The sequence below is a fragment of the Centroberyx affinis genome, unplaced genomic scaffold (genome assembly GCF_046629955.1).
Source record: "Centroberyx affinis isolate AG114_WGS23_722 - 3 ecotype Tasmania unplaced genomic scaffold, CSIRO-AGI_Caff_v1 ptg004576l_1, whole genome shotgun sequence".
In the NCBI taxonomy this organism is placed as follows: Eukaryota; Metazoa; Chordata; class Actinopteri; order Beryciformes; family Berycidae; genus Centroberyx; species Centroberyx affinis.
Genome location: NW_027282199.1, coordinates 51,830 through 71,391, shown reverse-complemented (window position 1 = coordinate 71,391; position 19,562 = coordinate 51,830). Strand labels below are relative to the sequence as shown.

At 39.6% G+C, this 19,562-nt stretch overlaps 3 protein-coding genes across 3 annotated transcripts; 2 read left to right on the top strand and 1 right to left on the bottom strand.

Moving 5' to 3' along the window:
- Window positions 1-759: 759 nt before the first annotated feature.
- Window positions 760-3,864, top strand: cxcr2 (chemokine (C-X-C motif) receptor 2). The gene is made up of 2 exons (XM_071544440.1): window positions 760-894; window positions 1,638-3,864. Exons 1-2 carry the CDS (start codon window positions 823-825, stop codon window positions 2,721-2,723), a joined length of 1,158 nt encoding a protein of 385 aa, XP_071400541.1. The 5' UTR covers window positions 760-822; the 3' UTR covers window positions 2,724-3,864.
- Window positions 3,865-7,095: 3,231 nt separating this feature from the next.
- On the top strand, window positions 7,096-11,392 carry faima (Fas apoptotic inhibitory molecule a). Its single transcript, XM_071544441.1, has 4 exons — window positions 7,096-7,493; window positions 7,690-7,918; window positions 9,533-9,582; window positions 9,994-11,392. Exons 1-4 carry the CDS (start codon window positions 7,380-7,382, stop codon window positions 10,141-10,143), a joined length of 543 nt encoding a protein of 180 aa, XP_071400542.1. The 5' UTR covers window positions 7,096-7,379; the 3' UTR covers window positions 10,144-11,392.
- Window positions 11,393-11,824: 432 nt separating this feature from the next.
- parp9 (poly(ADP-ribose) polymerase family member 9) lies at window positions 11,825-19,553 on the bottom strand. The gene is made up of 8 exons (XM_071544428.1): window positions 19,423-19,553; window positions 16,744-17,655; window positions 16,126-16,356; window positions 15,535-15,750; window positions 15,123-15,153; window positions 14,310-14,782; window positions 13,692-13,854; window positions 11,825-13,154 (listed from the first exon to the last, which is right to left on the bottom strand). Exons 2-8 carry the CDS (start codon window positions 17,626-17,628, stop codon window positions 12,832-12,834), a joined length of 2,322 nt encoding a protein of 773 aa, XP_071400529.1. The 5' UTR covers window positions 17,629-17,655; window positions 19,423-19,553; the 3' UTR covers window positions 11,825-12,831.
- Between the last annotated feature and the right edge of the window lie 9 nt (window positions 19,554-19,562).

Below are 19,562 nucleotides of genomic sequence, written 5' to 3'. Positions count from 1 at the left end.
GCAGTAAAACAAAAGGAGAGAGGGGAGCAAAGGGAGAGGAAATAAATAAGGGAAAAAAGAGAGACAGGGCAACAGTATAAAAGGGTAATAAAACAACACAAATCATACAACAATAGACACGTGTATGAGAATAAAAAATCAATTGTAATTGGGGGAGCCTACAGTTAGGACTTGAATTATACTGTAGTATATAGAATTAAAGTGGCCTGTGTGCTGTGTGCTGTACTGCTCTCTAACGCAAATAGATGTGTCATGCCTCCGGTGAATATGATACCAACATGCATCCTTTTTAAGCAACATCTTGAGCAACACAGAAATGCATCACATGTTGGGTGGAAGTTGATAGATGTCACAGAATTTGAAAATGCAAAGTGTCCCACTTAAGCTGAATTCACGATACACAAGCATGGCCTGCTAAGAGAGAGACATGCCCTGTGGTCTATGTGGATTTTAAACATTAAATTATAATTAAAGTGTTTATTCTAATTTTGTAAAATAAATTGATTTTCTTTTATATTATTTTGGCTTACCATCAACATCTTGGAATCACAATTAGGCTGCTTCGCACTTTATCAAGTCACTTTATCAGTTAATCAAAAAATAGAGAAAAGAAAACCTGCTGCAATGCTGTACCTTTTTTCACATTGTTTGCAACAGATAATATCTGTGGGTTTGTCTACTTCCCTTACATCATACCATTTGGTAATTGCTATACTGCTCTGCACACTATATCTCCTGTCTTCCACCTCTCTAGACAACGATAAAACACTCTCGATAAGGAGGTTCATTCTTGATAAAGGTGTTCATATCAAAAAAGGAAGGATGAGACTAACATTTTTCATAGTTAGTGTTTTGAGATTTTTTGTTCTAACCAATCAAGAAGAGGGGAAACAGGTAAATATTGGAATTACTCACAATTATGGTATAGCAACTTTTTATTCAGAGCAAATAAATTCTTTTAAATATGTAAGCAAATGATAAAAGACACATGCAACTGTGCATGTAATATATTGGATTCACTGTACATTGGGAAAATATCAAACTAAAGCTGCACTAGGCAATTTCACACACTGGTTGATCAGAAATTGCAGTGAGAGGTAACTGAATGTTGAGGACTTCACTAGAAATCATACAATATGGTGTCAGTAATCTGCACTCATTGGACCTAAATTTCATCTTCTCCATGGCTGCTGGGGATGGAGGAGCTGAAGAAAGTCTTTTTGCATCAGGTTGAGGCGTTGTTAGCAAGTCCAGCTTTCTCTGGACCGAGCGCTCACTCTGCTGTTTTGTATTTAAGTTTCAATTCTTCACTTACTGTGTGCTGGGAAGATTTCCCACCAGTGACCTTACCTGATACCAAAATACTACTACTAATAATAATTTGGGCAAATAGGGCAAATCTGCAGCATCTCAATTTGGAAGGATGGGATGCTTTTGTTTGTCGTAGCCCCACTTAGGCTAATAAGACTGGTGTATTTTTTGCATAAAAATCGCCTGGTGCAGCTTTAAAAGTTTATTTTTGTAATTTCATCAGATGCTATTCTCTACCACTTTGGGACTAATAAACCAGAACTGCCAATACTGCTGCTACTTCTAGTAAGCCTACTATGATGATTTTCAATAATTTTCTTTTGTAGTCCTTGACAACGCTGGGATTCGACTTTGACCTGGCACTCTTCGAATCCATATTTAACAATACGCTTCCCACGTCTGAAGCAGAATCGTCCGCCCCTTGCAGTCAAACTGTGCGTGGTTTGAGTAGCTTGGGCCTGATGATCACCTTCATGACTGTGTTTGCCTTCAGCATGCTAGGCAACAGTGTGGTTGTCTATGTGGTTTGTTATATGAAGAAAGGCAGAGCCAGCACAGACGTCTACCTGATGCACCTGGCCCTGGCGGACCTTCTCTTCTCCATCACTCTCCCTTTCTGGGCCGTCAACATGCATTCTGGTTGGATCTTCGGCAAATTCCTGTGCAAGCTCCTGTCAGGCCTTCAGGAGGCATCGGTCTATAGTGGCGTCTTCCTGCTGGCCTGCATCAGTGTGGACCGATACTTTGCCATCGTGAAAGCTACGCGGATCCTGTCTTCCCAGAGTCACTTGGTGGGGCTGGTGTGCAGCATGGTGTGGCTGGCGGCCGGTGTGCTCTCCTTGCCCGTGGCAATTCAGAGGGACACCTTGGAGCCTGACAGCATGGACGGTCACATCCTTTGCTATGAAAACCTGACCGGGGAAAGCAGCGACCACTGGCGAGTGAGTGTGCGTGTCCTACGCCACACAATGGGCTTTTTCCTGCCGCTGGTGGTGATGGTTTTCTGCTACAGCTGCACCGTGGTGACGCTGTTTCACTCACGTAACCAGCAAAAGCATAAGGCCATGCGTGTCATCCTGGCGGTGGTGCTGGCATTTGTTCTGTGCTGGCTGCCTCACAACATTACTGTACTGATAGACACACTGATGAGGGGCGGGGCGCTTGGGATGGAGACGTGTGACGTCCGGAACAGAGTGGACTTGGTCCTCTATGTGACCCAGGTGATGGCCTTCATGCACTGTGCGGTGAACCCAGTGCTGTACGCCTTCATCGGGCAGAAGTTCCGTAACCAGCTGCTCGCGGCTCTCCACAAACACGGCCTCATCAGCAAGAGGCTTCAGGTGGCTTACAGGAAGGGTTCTGCCAACAGCACAGGAAGCTTCAGGTCTAGAAACACATCTGTGACCCTGTAAATTACCCCTGATGGATGATGAGCATTATCTGTTGTGAGTCAGGTGGCATTTTCATTTGCTCCATTTGCGAAAATAGAGAGGAATGTTATAGAGCTGGTTATCATCTGGTCCGGTACTGGGCTTCTCTTCTGTTAAAAAAAATTAACCACATTGTTTGTTGTGATAAGAGTGTGAAAATCGACTAAAACTAAAATATGTAGGCCCTACGTCATTCCAAATCTGAATGACAATCTGTAAAATATCAAAACACCATATCCATCACTCCATAACCTTTTTATATAATTCAACCATAGGTGAATAATGTACAGTGCGGGAGCAATATCCTTCAACACATTTGAAGTTAAAATTGGTTTGGACACTGTCATCTACTGTCAAAAGTCCAGCTGGATGTCTGATCCAGCATCCTCTCAGAACCCAAAAGTGAACCCAGCACTGAAAGAATTATTGTGTCAGTGTGTTTTGATGATCATAAGATGTGATTTAACCTTGTTTTAAATGTAATCATTGCAATTGTAGGCTTGTTTATTTACAATTTTCAAAGCCTGTCTGATTTATCATGAAAAGAAAGTCCTTTTAGTCCTTCCAAAAATCACTTCATTCGTTAGTAGGCTACAAATCAACGGGGGAGAGAAGTATTTCTCTGAAAATTCCTATTTTAAAACCATTTATGTAGCTCATTATGTTGTGAAAAGGTTACAATATTGTTCGGAGAGAGCTGCATGTCCTTTATCAGAGAAATAGTTTTTAGGATGTTTTGGGCTAACAGTTCACCTGGATCATGATAAATTGAACAAGCTTCTTAATAAAACTGAAGTATCCCTTTAACGCTTTGCTTTTAATTCTATGTTTATATAGCTATTTTCTAATTTGAATATTGTGAACTTAAGGGCTTAACTCGACAAAGTTTCATTGTTTTTTTTTGCTTAGAACGAGACAGGAACAAAAACATAGTATTGTTGAAGAAATAATCAGATATCTTAATCTTTCAAAACAGGAGGAAGTGGTGAAGTCAACCTTATACTGTTTTCCTGAAGTCTCGCCTGTACATGCTTCTTTAATTTTACCAAAACTGCATGGTATATAAACATCTTGCATGTTACTGCTGTTATGGAAAAGCCTTCTAACTAGTAATCATTCATATACCAATTGTTTTCATTGTCTAATAAAAATAAAAATGTTGGAAATCGGCTGCAATTTTTTTTGCAACTTGTCTCTGGCTACAGGGTGTATAGATATGATTAGATCATGATCATTTACACACTGGTCTGTGATATTACTTAAGTTTTTCCTTTTAGCACAAATACACTGAGGATAAGTTAGACCCTTGGTTCATCTTGTCCTTTATATGATTTTGTGTGTGTGTATGTGCACATGGTTGCATGTCTGAGTGTGTGTAATGTGTGTGTTTGCATGTGCATACATCTGTGGGTGGCTCTGTGATAGAAATAAACTACATAGGCCTAGATATCATTCCTTATGTGTACAGTATATACATATCAGGTGAAATTCATATGTGGCTTGCTTATGACTGCTTAAAGGACAGGAAGAATAACAAAAGATACCCGCAGACTGGATTGCTGCTCTTTCAGTGGTTTATTAAGACAGATTCTGACTGCAGCTGGTCTTTGCAGGACTAAACCACAAGTGGAACTGAGTGTACGGATATCCTTTTCTAGGCTATTTCATTTCCTCCAACCCTTTTGTATCATCCACCTGGTTAATGTTTTGGACGTGCATACACTACAGTCCTGCTGCATCACAGACACAGTCATGTGCAACGTATCAAAGATAAAGTCAAAACCGAGGCGCCTCTGCACTAGCACAGTAATTTACAGACTATATTTTGTGGTATCATTACTGTGCTCTCTATTGAAACAAGTATTTCTTTTTTATTTTATTATTTCTGAAAGGCATGGTCTTGAAGATGTTTCATACAGTAGGCTACCAACAAGACCTACAGATTCTCAAAACAAGACTAGGTCAAAACCTAGTATATGGCTGGACCGTGTATGAGTGTGCCACGTGCCACGGCCGACCAATGGTGTAACTAACTCCGCTGTTGACAGGTTAAAGTGGGATTTGGCAGGTGGGGGAACCCTGTTTCGGAGGGGGGGGGGGGGGGTCAGAAAAAAATAGTAATTTAAAACAAATTTCCTGCATTTCTACACCACCTAACCTCTTGGATTAAGTCAAGAAACAGCAACCCTGTATAATGTTAACCAAAAATGTAAAGATTATGTTATATTACTAGATTTCAGCATTGAGGTGCTTACATTCATGATCTTGCATAGGCATACTAACCTAAAAAACCTATTATTGGGAATCGTGAGAAAGTTTCAGAGCGACAGACACAAAGCGTCCCCGTAACCATAGCAACTCACTCTCACTCCTGCCTGCGTGCGCACGGCGCGAGAGGAGAGGGAGAGATGCAGAAGAGCCGCTGACTGAGATTACTCTGAGCAGCATGCATGGGAATAAATTACAATATAATAATTATATAATAATAATATAATATATATAATAATATAATATAATAATTTGTGTATATTTCTCGCTATTCAGATGGTCTGAATAACTTGCTGCTGCGCTGCGCTGCTCTGTCTCATCTGTCCTGCTGTCAGTTTCCTTTTTTCACGTCGCGTTGGTTGACAAACCATTTGAACAAATACAGTGCTCTCAGTCAATCCAAAATGTTAATAAACCTCAAACCAGAGTATTTAACAAAGGAAAAGTGAGTTTTGGCTTTCTCAGGAGAATATATATGTGTGCACAATTATTAGGCAACTATTAGTGTGCAGAATTATTATGCAACTAAATGAAAAACTAAAAATTTCCCATCTCACTTGTTTATTTTCATTTATTAGAGTAAGAATAACAAATAAACAACTCAAAATTTACAAATAAACACTTCTGACATTTCAACAAATATTCAGTGACCAATATAGCCACCCTTCTTTTCAGTAACTGTCATGAGCCTTCCATCCATGGAGTCTGTTAGTTTCTTGATCTGTTGATGATCAACTTTTCGTGCAGCAGCAACCACAGCCTCCCAAATGCTGTTCAAAGAGGTGTATTGTCTTCCCTCACTGTAAATCTCATGTTTAAGAAGGGCCCACAAGTTCTCAATAGGGTTTAGGTCAGGTGAGGAAGGGGGCCATGTCATTATTCTGTCATCTTTAAGGCCTTTGCTGGGTAGCCATGCAGTGGAGTACTTGGATGCATGTGATGGAGCATTGTCCTGCATAAAAAACATGCTGTTTCCTCCTGTGGGGGCGGGGTCAGGAGTCTACGTAACCGGATATCATGTTACCATAGTGACAGCAAAGCCACAGCCAGTCTGTTGACTGCCCAGTGCCCACAGTAGCTAGCCTTGCAAAGCACATAAAATAAATTGCGTTACAGTGGACTGCTTTTTAATTTGTTACCTACTGAGCTAGAGTGCTGACTTCAAGACCATTAAGGTAACTGCGATGGATATCCAAGAGTGACATTCGTGAGATAACACCTACGATTATCCGCTTAGAATTAGGTAGTGGTGTGCTGCATTGAACAAGCTAGTAGATTGTAGAAGCGCTCGGTTGGCTGATGCATTCATATTTCCGGTTGATTTTCAAAATAAAATCCCAGTTGATTTATCCCAGTCGAATCTTAAGCGTCACTAATATTCACTTTTATGTTTGTTTGTTCAATAGTGAATAGTGCATGACGCCTACAGTGTTTATGATAGCCAAGGCAGATTGCAGACTACCTGCAAACACTTCCAGAAGAATAAGTGATGTTTTCACAACAAATGTTTTAATGCTTCATTAATGCTTTAAGCACTGACCAGCTGTAATAGTCCCATGTCTGGCCAATGCAGGCAACCCTGTAAAAGCATTGAATTTAATGGAACATATGCAACAAGCCCTGGCGAAACCATTATGTGAGTTCAACATGAAATGATTTCTTCAAAATGTTCCTGACTTTTTAATAAAGCCATATAGTACATTGGTCTTCAGGTGAAAGGTGATTATAAAGTGCAATTCAGCATGAAACATTATTTCAATTTAAAATCTCAATGCATCCTTTATTTTGTAATTGTTTGTGAATAGGTTTCTACATAATGGCCTGGGAGTAGAGTGCCACAAACAGTCTGTTTTGTGTAGGATGAATGTACTTCTATAGCATGTAGTAGATAAAATAAATTTTGCAATGATGTTATGAATAACAGTCATTCATGTTTTTTTCTCAGACTATAGATTTGCATCTCTTTGTTTTTATGTACAAAGTAGTTTAATTTTGTGCTTTTATTTTGAAAGGAAAACCTACACACCGGAAGTTTTAATGCAACAAGCTTAACAAAACTTACCATAAGTTATCTTTTAGCCATGATTCTAACATTAGTCACCTTCTACTCTTTTTAACATTGCTAACGTTCGCTGACTATTCTAGTTAGCTATGCGGTGCCTGCTGTTGTAGATACAATCGAACTTATACAGAAAAGGACTATATTATTTGTTTAACGTATTTCTCTTTAGCTAACGTTAGCTAGCCAGCCACATATGGAATCAGATACCTATGTAGCTTGTTAGCTAACTAGCGTTTAGCGTCATTCATTCATTTAGGCATCTAGCAGTCTGGTTTTTGTTTACTCCAGCAGGTGCTGAAGAAGTTAGGATGTCGAATGACCTGGTTGGAGTGTGGGAGGTGGCGCTGAGTGATGGAGTCCACAGAATAGAGTTTGAACATGGCACAACCACTGGAAAGAGGGTCATCTACATTGATGGAAAGGTATGAATTATGAACTTCCTCAGTAGCTAGGGCCTCTTCCCTCAATCTCTCTATGTTGCATCGAAGTTTCTCATTCCATGCTCAGTTCTGTTAGTTAATTGAAGACACTCTGAAAACTGACCTAAAGAGTGAGGTACCTAATGTGCCTGTTTTACTCTAAGGCAAAGGCTTGTTCTGATTTCACACCATTTAACAGGAGATAATAAGAAGGGATTGGATGTTCAAACTTGTGGGGAAGGAGACCTTCAGTGTGGGCAGCTCGGACACCAAAGCAACCATCAACATTGATGCAGTGAGCGGCTTTGCCTATGAATACACCCTGGAGATCAACGGGAAGAGCTTGAAGAAGTACATGGAGAACAGATCAAAGGTCACCAGCACCTGGGTGCTCAACTTGGATGGTATCGACATTAGAGTGGTCCTGGGTGAGCCTCTCTGTGTTTCTGTATTGATATTCTTTTATTTTATGTTCTAAACACTGGTGCTGTTTCCCTCAGTCAGGAATGAATGCATGAGTGTATTTTTCAGCTCTTGCCACAGGAAGAATGTTTTAAATCTGCAGCCACAGAGTTCATCTCCTTATAACAAACACCTTTGCTTATGTGGGATCCTCCACTAAACATGAACATCAGCGTGGGTGCTGTCATTTTAGGTCATAATTTAATTCTCAACATTGTAGACCTCTACCTCACAATGTTCTTAGTATCTGGATTCAATGCTGTACAACGTTACATCTCAATTGATCAGTCCAGATAAAGTTTCCTATGTGATTCCTGCCCTACCCCACTGATGTAATGTCAGAATTGAGTCTAAGCTCTTTAACTGCTTAAAGCCCCATACCATCTTCAGCCGCCACTGTCATCTGGGAAAGCTAATCCCTCTGCTCCGTGTAATCACACCGCTTACAGCCGATCAGATAACATAACACCTTGTGTATGTCCAACATGTTAAGAGCTACATTAGCACGCAATGTTGATAGATATGAATGGGGTACCTGCCTCTGTGGCCTGTTTAATTCATGCTCTGCCTCAGCAGTGGAATAACCTCATTAATTCACTCAGATGGTTGGCCGAGGAATGTAGCTGTGATCTGCAATTAAATGGCAGTCTTACAGATGAAACTCTGTGGCAGCAGATTAAAACTACATACTGCCATCTACATACTGTTGTTAGAACTGCAAAAACAGCATAATGTTTCTCTCACTCTCACATGGCCAATATAGAAGTTTCTATTGCCATATAAAACCTAGATAAGTCACAAAGTTTAACAAATGGTTTAAATGGGTTAAGCAGGCTTCGACAGCTCATGGAAAATGATACATGTCCAGAAAGTGAAATGTTAAGTGTTTAACACCAAGCTTGCCCCCTGGTAGATCTCAGTATCTTTGAAGGAATAATAACCCAATTAACAGATTTACTGATTCCAGTTGCCCCCAATGATAGTTGTAGCCAGTCAAAATATGACGTTCATATCAACTATTCAACAAGAAAAATCATATTTGAACCGAAGACTGACAAATATTTGTCATGGAAAATGCATTTTATGCCATGGAAAGTCATAGAATTCGATTGGCAAAAATGTTATAGAACTGTGTGTTGTGTACATAAGCAGAATTGCCACTGGCAGCTGTCTCTCTAAAGTACAGAGCCTTTATAGCAGGAAGTTAACAGGGAATGACCATCATGAGCTTTACTCTTCAGGGGATCATTTCCCTCTACTGACTATGTGGTGTTTGTCATGTACATCACCTTGCCTACAGAGCCTGTACTCCCATTGTGTAATTCCAGACACAAGCTCAGCTGTAGTAGTAGTTGTATTACTTTGTTGATCATGGGACTTTCCTTATCAGTGAAACACAAGTGATACAATACACAGAACAGACTGCTCTTGTGCCTGTACTGCCGGGAAACCAAACTGAGAGGATGAACAAACGACTGCTCAAACCTTTCCATACAAATATACTGAAACTTGCTTTGCTACTAGAACTTGCAGTGATCACGATGTGTTCTCACTGTCAGTTGTATTTTTCATTTACTCAGAGAAAGACACCATGGATATTTGGTGTAATGGACAAAAAATGGAGACTGCGGTAAGTATAATACTTTAAGACTTTCATACTTTTATATAAGATTTATGCATAGATTTTAGATTTTCCACTAGTTTTGCAATACTTTTACAGTATTAAAGTATTAAAGGGATACACCACTCAATTTCAGAAGTCATATGTGTATATATATTATTCCTATTGTCTAGGAAAGTCAAATCAACATTTGTGAACGTTAATAACTGTCTCCCAAAGCCAGAAACCAAAGATCTAAGACTTGTACCTGTCTTTCTGGTCCAGAACTGATAATGCTGTCAAAAGCTAAAACCACAATGGGTGCAAAGCCTCAGGCATCCCATGGTTCTACAAAATCAGTCTCCAGTTCACTGTCTATTGACGACGTCGAACTGAACCATTCCTTTCTCAGCCCGCACTCATCCTCACTTGCGTCCGCAGGGGGAGTTTGTGGACGACGGCACGGAGACGCACTTCACTCTCGGCGACCACGACTGCTGCGTGAAGGCCGTGAGCAGCGGGAAGAGGCGAGACGGCATCATTCACACACTCCTCGTGGACGGCACAGAGATAGCTGAATGCACCGAGTGACCGTGTGTGTTTGTTCACATTTGCATGAAAGCAGAGGTTCGGTTTGTGTGCGTATGACTCTGTACATGTATATTTGAGAGAGCGAGAGGGTATAAATGAGAGGATGAGAGTGTTATTAGACACTATTGGAATCAGGGACCAACTGAGAAAAATATTGAATCCCCCTAAGGCCATTCTTAGGAGGGAATATTAGCCATATGTCGGTAAAGGTTGTGATTGATTCATATAGTTTCAGTCGCTGAAGGCAGGAGCTGCAGTTTGGATGAGAGGGAGGCAGTCATAATTTCAGTCACAAAAATTTCAAATTCAAATGTGACATGTATGAAATGTTTTTTCTTTGATTGATGCAGCCAGCTGATATTGCAATAATGTGCCAGTAATTTGCTTTTTTGTAGGCTGCTACAGGTGTGATGGCAGGTGTGTCTAAACATGTCCTAGGGTGCATAGTCTACAACGGAATGGCTGTAACAGTTTCATAGACAATCAGATTCAGATATGAGAGCAACAGCATTTATAATCATATACACAGCCAAAGTGAATCATTTCCTTATTTCTAAACACAATTTGGAGACACTGTCATCTTTATAGATGTGTTCTGTTATGCTGTCAAATCATTAAAATTTCATTTCTTTTTTTGTGAAGGACAGATTAACAGAAAAAACCTAATTTTTGTTGTGGTCGCTGTAGAGTAAAAGAATATTTTTCAACAAGTGACATGTACAGTTGCTCATCAGACATTGAGAATCTCTCCAACAGAGATGAGTGTCTCCAATGTTTGTTTACATTTTACAAAGTGAGGCATGCTCTTTCTTGGAGCATTGGTAAAACTACAGTAAAGAATTGTAGGCCTACACTCATATGTAGTGTACATTAATCTGAGATGTAGGAATGAAATTTCATTCGGATCGGCCAGTTTATTGAGGCATTTATATGAGGCATTTTTATTCTGATTGGGATACTATTCAAATTAAAAGGATCCATGTAAACGCAGCTACTGATACTATCCACAACTAATGGATTGTAGCGCGATTTGTTACATAAATTAGTCAGCTGTGTTGTTGTAACCCTTAGAATCTGAGGGACTTTTATATCATTTTAAGTCTTAAATATGTCATGTATAAATACTTAATGTTTATATGTATATTTTATTTTGTTTGCTGTTATTACATGGTTGTAAAATGTATATTGTGTTTAATTTTATTAAATCTCTATACTTGAGCAGGCTTTGTTATTGAGCTGCAGCAGGGAAGGGTCATGAAATTTGAATCATCACTTGATGATAGGGTTGCATGTCAGTTTACGTCAATAGGACAGCAATGCTAAACTGTTATGATGCCTGTGGTACTTAAGTGTCATAGTATTGAAAATATTTGGAAGCAACTCATAGCCTGTGTATGACTGTAGCTTGTGCTGTATCAACTACTTAAATGTCAGTGAGCAGTTTTCAGTATTATTTGGTGCTGTATCACACCATTTATCTGTATGCTCGATTTGGTGTTGCAGGGTAAAAGTGTGATATTGTCACAGCTCTAGTTGACGTCATGAGGATGGTGCAGTTAGCAGATTGTTGCTGCACTTCTATGGAGTGAACCATTCCATTAAACTATTCTTCCATGGTAAATCGGTTCATCTACATTCTTCAAACAGAGAGGAAAACAATACAATTGTTCAAACTATACCCACATTTTAATTTTGATTTCTGCCTTTACATGCTCCATCCCACTGTAGTCACAGTCTCCATTTTGTTACACAAAGTTTGACAATCATCGTCAGTGTATCAGAAACAGTTTACAATGAGGTTACAATAACGCATTTGTATTACAGTGGTTATGCAGGATGTCCCACCCTTTTGCCAAAGCCTCGTATCTGTTGTAATAAGGATTATATCATGTGGTCTTTCTCTAAACAAGACCAAGTCAGTTTTGTCATTTCAATATACAAAAATTGGTTACATTTATTGCTGTTATCTGAGGGCACTTGTGGAGAAAATGTACATATCGCTTTTGTCATGTGAAAACGAACTAACTCCAAATTTGGTGATTTCTTTTTTTTTTCACTTTAATTGAACCTTCACATGGTCCATTATTGGTTGAGAAAACCCTTTAAAACCCCATTGGTGAACTCAAAAATTCATCTCTGTAACTAATAACAAGGTTGTTTTTCTTACTTCCTGAAAAGTTTACATTTTGGAGATTTTCACCGGAGAGTGGCGATATATCATTTGGCGCCACTAAAACAAATCACTCAGACGTGCATCTATTTGTATAAAACACAATGTTGTTTCCATTAGCAAATGTTAAACTTACTGTCTTTCAATTTGTATCTTTGCTCAATATACAAATCACAATGCCCTGCCTTGCCACCACCATCTTAAGTACACAATCAGCCAAAAAGTAAAAAACAAAATCAGTTCAAAATAATGAGAGTTGTTCACTTCAAGATAATACAAAATTGCATCAACTCATTTAATTTCTTTACCGACAAAAATGTCTCCTCTGTAATTTTATGCAGAAGTGGTGCTTGGGGGGTAATTTAAGTTTTGGTTCCATATCTGATTCTGATTCGGTCCCAGTTATGGTTTTTGCAGTGCTAAAAAAGCTGTTCTTCAGATATAATAGAAGCATTAATTCCAAACATTTGGAATATACTTATTCATGTTTTCGAGGGATATAAGTCTAAATTATACTGTTATTTTATTGGTGCTCTCGTGCTGGTGGTGGCGCCCCAGTGGTAAGAGGGCTTTTTGCAGATGATAGTGTACTTGGGCAGAGCTTGGTAACCACTGAATATGACAGAGATATCAGTTCCTCCTCTTACACTGTCGTACAGATCGACTGGGTCGTCGCCCACAGCAGGTGGCACGATAAGGTCTGGCTGACCGGGGACGAATTTCCCTGTCAGCACCTCTGCCTCCACAAAGTACAGATACTCCTCCTCTGCCAGGTCCTTCCACACCTCCATGGCCTTAGTCACGCTGTCAGTGAAATAGATGCCCTCTCCATACTTTGGGTCTGTGTGTAGAGGAAAATGCACAAGAAAAATAACTGTACTGTATCTTTTATGTTATCTCTTTTTCTTTTTTAATGTGCCCACCGCTGCCTGAAAAACTGTTGGATAACATAAAAAAATACATCAGTAATCATAATCATAATCAAATATGACATCCCAACATTGGAGTCACTGTGTAGGCTTGCATATTGATGATGCATTTACTGACACACAAACTCTCTCCCTAGATCGATATTGGGTTGTCTGTGGGAGTCATGGCTAGCAAATTAGATGTTCCTCTTCATGGGGCCTCATTTAGATAGTGAGACAGTGTGGACCTGCTCTGAAAGATGTCCTTCAAAGCAAATTTGGGTGTTGCCAATATCTTATTACGCTCCCAATTTCCACCCAGGGTTTAATCAAATTCCTAAAATTTTATTACTACCTGACAAAAGACTAATTCTAATTAAAAAGACCCTGTGAAAATTAAATTTGCCAAAACTTTATGTAATAACGTTATCGTAATCAAATATTATATTCAGCAGCATTCATTAACATACCATCAGGTGGTGCATACTCCCTCTGGAATCCAACATGGCTGACCATGTCGCAGAACTGTGCAGGTATGCGTTGATACATTTTCTGAGAAGGAACAGATGAACCTAGCTGTTTTCTCTTGAGCTCAAAGACCTCCTTCAGAGTTCGGTTCTCCACTTTGTCCACCTACAACACATCACAGATGCAAAAACAATGAAAAACAAGGGTCAAGCAGTGGTGTGATACCAGACCTAGGAAAACTGCAATTTCCTCTATCTTATCTTGGAAGTAATGCGTCCACCTTGAAACTGTTCAGTTGTTGAGCATTGTTCAATTAGTTCTAATATTTGAAACCTTATGAAGAGTTATGTTCTAAAATACTATACATCCATTTTCTTAAAAAAAAAAAAAAAACAAGGACTTAAAATTGATCTACCATGTTTAAAGAGTACCATTATGTTTTTATTTGTGCTATATATCATTTTAGTTTTAGTAGGTGACACTTTTTTCAAATGTGGATATCTACTTTCGGAATAATAGCTCTATTTGTGTATCAGAGGATAAACGGATTACTTATCATACAGTCATACCTGCAGTTAAGACTTGGGCCTAAAATGTTTTTTTGTTGCACTTTCACCTACCCGGATTACTTGCAGCTTGTGACTCTTGAAGATGTGGTCTTTGTCTGAGAATTCAGAACTGGAGTAGTCAACTGGCTTCCTTTCATAGGACACACTCCTAGCTGACATGGTCATGGTCTTCTCTTCCTCTCTGACAAACTCCTTCTGGACGTTGCAGAGTATGGCCTCCACCCGCACCCCGACAACTGCCACATCTACAACTGATTCCCCTTTCACTATTATGCCTGCACAACCTTTCTGAAAAAACTCCTCAATGACAACACCCCTTTTAGTTTGACGGGACAGCTGCTGAAATTCCTGCTCGCCAAAGTACTGGATGAAGTTGTTGCGGACAGTGACGATGCCAGATGAAGAATTCAAGAGGGCAGTGAGCCATCGTTCAGCCTCGCGTATCATTTCTTCAGAAGGGCTGCTCAGACTGATCTGTGGACTGGGAGTCCTGCTGCCACGAAACTCGTCATTCTGCTCAAATCCTGATAGAGAAGACATTAAAAAGACAACAATCATTACTGCAATTTAGGATAATTATCAAAATTAGTTTCAGTAGTTTCAGCCAAGCACCGGGATTGGTCAAACAAACCAAAAACTTTTCAGTCAGTATACATGCATTGGTAAACAACTGTATAAAAGCCATAATGCCTTGAAGGACGTTCTTTACTGTGACTGTGGGTGCTTCAGTACTTCCAATGCTGCGTGGCACTCCATCACCATCACAGTAAAGAACGCGTTCTCGGGTATTAGTGCTATGTATATTAAATGTTAATTCCAATATTATGTTGTTATCATGTGAGGGGCCAAGATGAGATGCCATACCCTGGAGAAATCTCATTTGATCCTCAAAAGCCTAGAAAGAGAGGGTCATTAATATTATTTTTTTGTATGAGACAATTTGCAATGAATAAATGCCATTATCAGTTGATACATAATGAAGACATTGGTTAAATCACTCATTAAAACACATATTTTACAGATTCTGATTGTATTTGTGTTTTATTCCTCTAATCTTACTTTTCTGGGATTTTTATTGTTTAGCTTATTACCTCTTATTTATTGTTGTTTAATTTTATATAAAACAATTTGTACTGCTATACACATAAAGTTGATTATTATTTCTATTATTACTCCAGTAAAGGCACTTCTACTTTTGCCTCAGACTGTAGGCCGATATTGACAGTACAGCAACATGAGTTCAGTAACATGACTCGTGGCATTTTTGCGACATGACCTTGAATGTGACGTTGTCAGGAGGATAGATGACAAAGTGGATGTCCATCTTGTCTGAGGCTTTCTGGGCGAAGTCAGCTGCTGCACGTGTCATGATCTGGGCAGCGACACTTTTATTGAATTTAAGGTTGCCAGTGCCGATGGCTGGAAAGGCGATTGACCTGTGGTGAGCTGTGGCTGCCATCGTTAAGCAGTTGTATATTATGGTGGAAAGAATCTGAAATGAATGAATGAACAGATAGATAGATGATAGATAGATAGTTCATTTGATATTTGGTTGTAATGCTTTGTTTTGATCTGAATTTCTGAAAAACTCTAATTATGGTACATCATCACATTAAACAAGTATATAATGCGATTTTTTTTCATTTTCATCTTTACAGTAAGCTGTATTTAGCACTACATGGTATAAGTGTTCTCTGGGTGACATCACTAACAAGACAAATTCAAACATATTAACTTTAACAGTAAAACCCTGTGAAAATTATTGAGATGTGACAAATGTCTTTCAGTTTTTTACTTTACTGTTACAGCTATCTGCATTTTTTTAAATGCCCCTCAACATTGAAGGAATACTTAACTCATACTGTACCTTTTGCGCTTCTTTGTCCCCTACTTGAGGACATACAGTGTGATACACCTGTTTACACTTTAGATCATATGGTTTTGAGGGAATGATGTGTGCTTGACCAGTGAGATGATATTTGTTATGTTGATCCATTTCACTTTGCATTTTGTAGCCAGCTTTCTTTAATAAAGCGCTGGAGATTTCACCACCTGACAACTTGAAGTCTTGTGATGTGGTGTTCACGATGACATCCGTCTGAAAGGAGACAAAAACACAGATGGTTTATGAAAAAGCAAAAATACAGTTTGTGAGAAGCGCCATCTACTTTATAAAGTTTTTCCTGGATTTTGGGCTTGGCTTGGGTGATAACATCACCAACTGGATTGATTTTGTACAGCAGGCAGGGGATGAAGGGCAAACAGCCTTTAAGAATAAATATATAGCCACTGGAATTTTTACATGAATTTGGAGAAGTCAGGCACCATATTACACACAGGATAATTAGGAATTTGTATATCCTTCTGAGACACACATTCAAGTCCGTATTTCACCAGAGGTCAGCATGCAGGGGCAGGCAGGGACAGTTAACAAGTAAGTAAATAAGAAATTAACAAATAATGAATAAACATTAAATATTCTTACCTGCTGTTCTTCAATTCTACCCTTCGCCAGTGTCAGACTGACTTTCCCAATCTGGACAACGGTTTCTGGGGTTTTGGCAGCACCTTTCCCTTGGCTCCCTGCTGCCTGGCTGTATGACATGTGTGTGTTTGCTAGTATCCTACGGCAGGCTCTCTCCATTTCCGAGACAGAGGGGTCATCATGGTTCACCAGGAAGATCTCGCTGGGAAGACGTCCTGATTTTTTCTGGTCATAGTATTTTTTCAGGGTTGTCACTATGATGTCCGCACATCGCGGGAGGGGGAAGTTGAACAGTCCGGAGCTCAAAGCAGGAATGGCAACAGACTGCAGATTGTGTTTCTCAACTAAGGCAAGGATGTTCCACACTGCTTCTGTGAGCCGTGGTTCAGCCTGGGCAACAATGGCCGCAGTTGGTAGGGTTGGTACTCTTGGGCCCACAGCATGAATTATCTTCTTGCATGGTAGCTTCCCAGCATTTGTGACAGCTGCTTCTCCTGTTTTCAAAGCACCATGCTTCTTGATGTATTGTTTACTTTCTCTCTGGATCTCTGGGCCACCAGCATCGGACAGTGCCTGCGCAAGGCCGCCGTAATGCTCAAGCTGATCATTAGCAGCATTAACAACAGCATCCACTGTGAAATTGGTGAGATCAGCCTTCCACACAGACACCTTCACGCCGTTCTGCAGCTGAGCAGAATACCTCATTTTTGGGACAACAGTTGGCCTACTCCACTGACCTGAGCTTGGATCTCTGTCAAAATCCACATCATGGATTTCGACCGAACACCCAAATTTGCTTTGAAGGACATCTTTCAGAGCAGGTCCACACTGTCTCACAATGTTAAATGAGGGCCCCTGAAGAGGAACATCTAATTTGCTGGCCATGACTCCCACAGACAACCCAATATCGATCTAGGGAGAGAGTTTGTGTGTCAGTAAATGCATCATCAATATGCAAGCCTACACAGTGACTCCAATGTTGGGATGTCATATTTGATTATGATTATGATTACTGATGTATTTATTTATGTTATCCAACAGTTTTTCAGGCAGCGGTGGTCATTTTCTTGCTGTAGTGGTGTAACACTGTTAAATGAATGCAGAGGAAACACTGTTGGGACGTTACATTGGGTGCTTGACCCTGACATATTTTGACTTTATTACACTTATCTGCTTTGTAACAAATGAAAGCTTTTTATCTACTTTGTAACAGATGAAGCTTCAAACATCATGCCATTGCCTGATATGTTTCAAACTGGATTGAGACAACGCATACAAATGAATGATCAGCAACTATGTTTAAATGCACACTACAATTTTGATCTCAATATGTAATAATGAGGAGGGAAATGATTGACATCTCTTGGTGCCAATAGTGAAGGAGGCACCCCACAATGTGTTCAATCAATAATTGCACACTTTTCTACAAAGCATGTCAGTGGCTTAACTGAATGATTTTTATAATCAAAATAAGGGAAATAATTAGATTTTTATGTACATGAAAACATAGTGAGTGATGATACCGTTTGTCTCTTAAGGAAATTAAGTTCTATATCTAATAACAACCGAAATAAACTAAATTGGTAGCTTGGCTTAGAAATCCCAACTTTAAGTGAGGTTATTGTGGCAGCAGTACAGTATTCATTTATCAAAGGAAATACCTCTGACTTAACAATTCATGTTTTTCTTATGATCTATGACAGCTGAATAACTGTGACCATAAACTTCTCTCTCCAAAACAATAGAAACCAGAGAACTGAGACTTGAACCTGGGATTTATTTCAGCATGAGCACCTGGAGCCAAAAGACAATTATTAACTACAGAATGGTTTCCAGGACCCACACACTGTGTTTAAGATTTTATACACAAATTCATTTTATTCTACGGCAGTGTTTTCAGGTCTGACGATCAGATGATGCTCCTTTATCCCCCACGGTCACCTTTACCTGCTTTCCCAATTCATTCTTTATGACAGACATTCCCAGTCTTGACCATGTGGGGGCAGTGAGACACTAGGAGGAATTTCATTGGCCTAGTTTGAAAGGGGGGGGAGAAAAAACGTGTGGCGAGCTGAAAAGCCACTGTGAATATCTTGCAGTATCCCGTTGTTTTGTGCGGTTTCTTCATTAGGGAGAGAGTTGTTCATGTTCATAATTACTTATCTGGCTGCATTAGTGTCCACAAAATGTACCAAATTAGTGCAATTCTCCATTTAGTCCAGTAGAGGGAGACCTAGACAACATCCAACGAGCCAGGTAATCTCACTAACAGAAGCCTCAAAAAGCCTTATTCACTAACAAGCAGGGGAGTTAGGCCCAAATGCATTTGTTTCACTGTTGTGAAGCTAAATTTTAATTTGGTTGTCCATTCCCATATCTTGGCCAAATTATAGATAACTTAGAATAAAAACAGGTCACGCAACTTTTTTCTCTGTATTTGCACTTGGTTTCTACAACAACGGGTGACATTAGGGAGAGCTGCTGACGCATGATGGAGTGACAAGGAAAACAAATGGTGGTTGTGCAGCGTTAGTGCGATTAAAGTACTTTGTACTACATTAAGAACACAATGTTAACCGTGTATTATATTTCAACGCCGATCTTCAGCCAGGCATACCATACATTTTGAAGAAATATAAAGTAATTTGCACCAAAACAACGAGACTGTTCTGTACTCACCCACCAACCGTCTGGAAAGCACCTTGGTCAGCCCGAAAGTGAAAGGAGAAAGATGGAGTATACGCCCCCCCCCCCAAGGAGATTCGCCAAGTTTCCAGCTTTTAAGTAGTAAACCTTTTAATAACTTTGCCCTACCTTCA

Bases quoted from the DNA above. Each gene is read 5' to 3' on its own strand.
- parp9 (XM_071544428.1), bottom strand. From the start codon at position 17,628: ATGGCCAGCAAATTAGATGTTCCTCTTCAGGGGCCCTCATTTAACATT. The intron at 16,357-16,743 runs GTAAGAATATTT...GTCTCCTTTCAG, and splicing joins GTAGAATTGAAGAACAGCAG to ACGGATGTCATCGTGAACAC. The intron at 14,783-15,122 runs GTATGGCATCTC...CTTCTCTATCAG, and splicing joins TCAAATGAGATTTCTCCAGG to GATTTGAGCAGAATGACGAG.
- faima (XM_071544441.1), top strand. From the start codon at position 7,380: ATGTCGAATGACCTGGTTGGAGTGTGGGAGGTGGCGCTGAGTGATGGA. The intron at 7,919-9,532 runs GTGAGCCTCTCT...TCATTTACTCAG, and splicing joins CGACATTAGAGTGGTCCTGG to AGAAAGACACCATGGATATT. The intron at 9,583-9,993 runs GTAAGTATAATA...TTGCGTCCGCAG, and splicing joins GACAAAAAATGGAGACTGCG to GGGGAGTTTGTGGACGACGG.
- cxcr2 (XM_071544440.1), top strand. From the start codon at position 823: ATGAGACTAACATTTTTCATAGTTAGTGTTTTGAGATTTTTTGTTCTA. The intron at 895-1,637 runs GTAAATATTGGA...TTTCTTTTGTAG, and splicing joins ATCAAGAAGAGGGGAAACAG to TCCTTGACAACGCTGGGATT.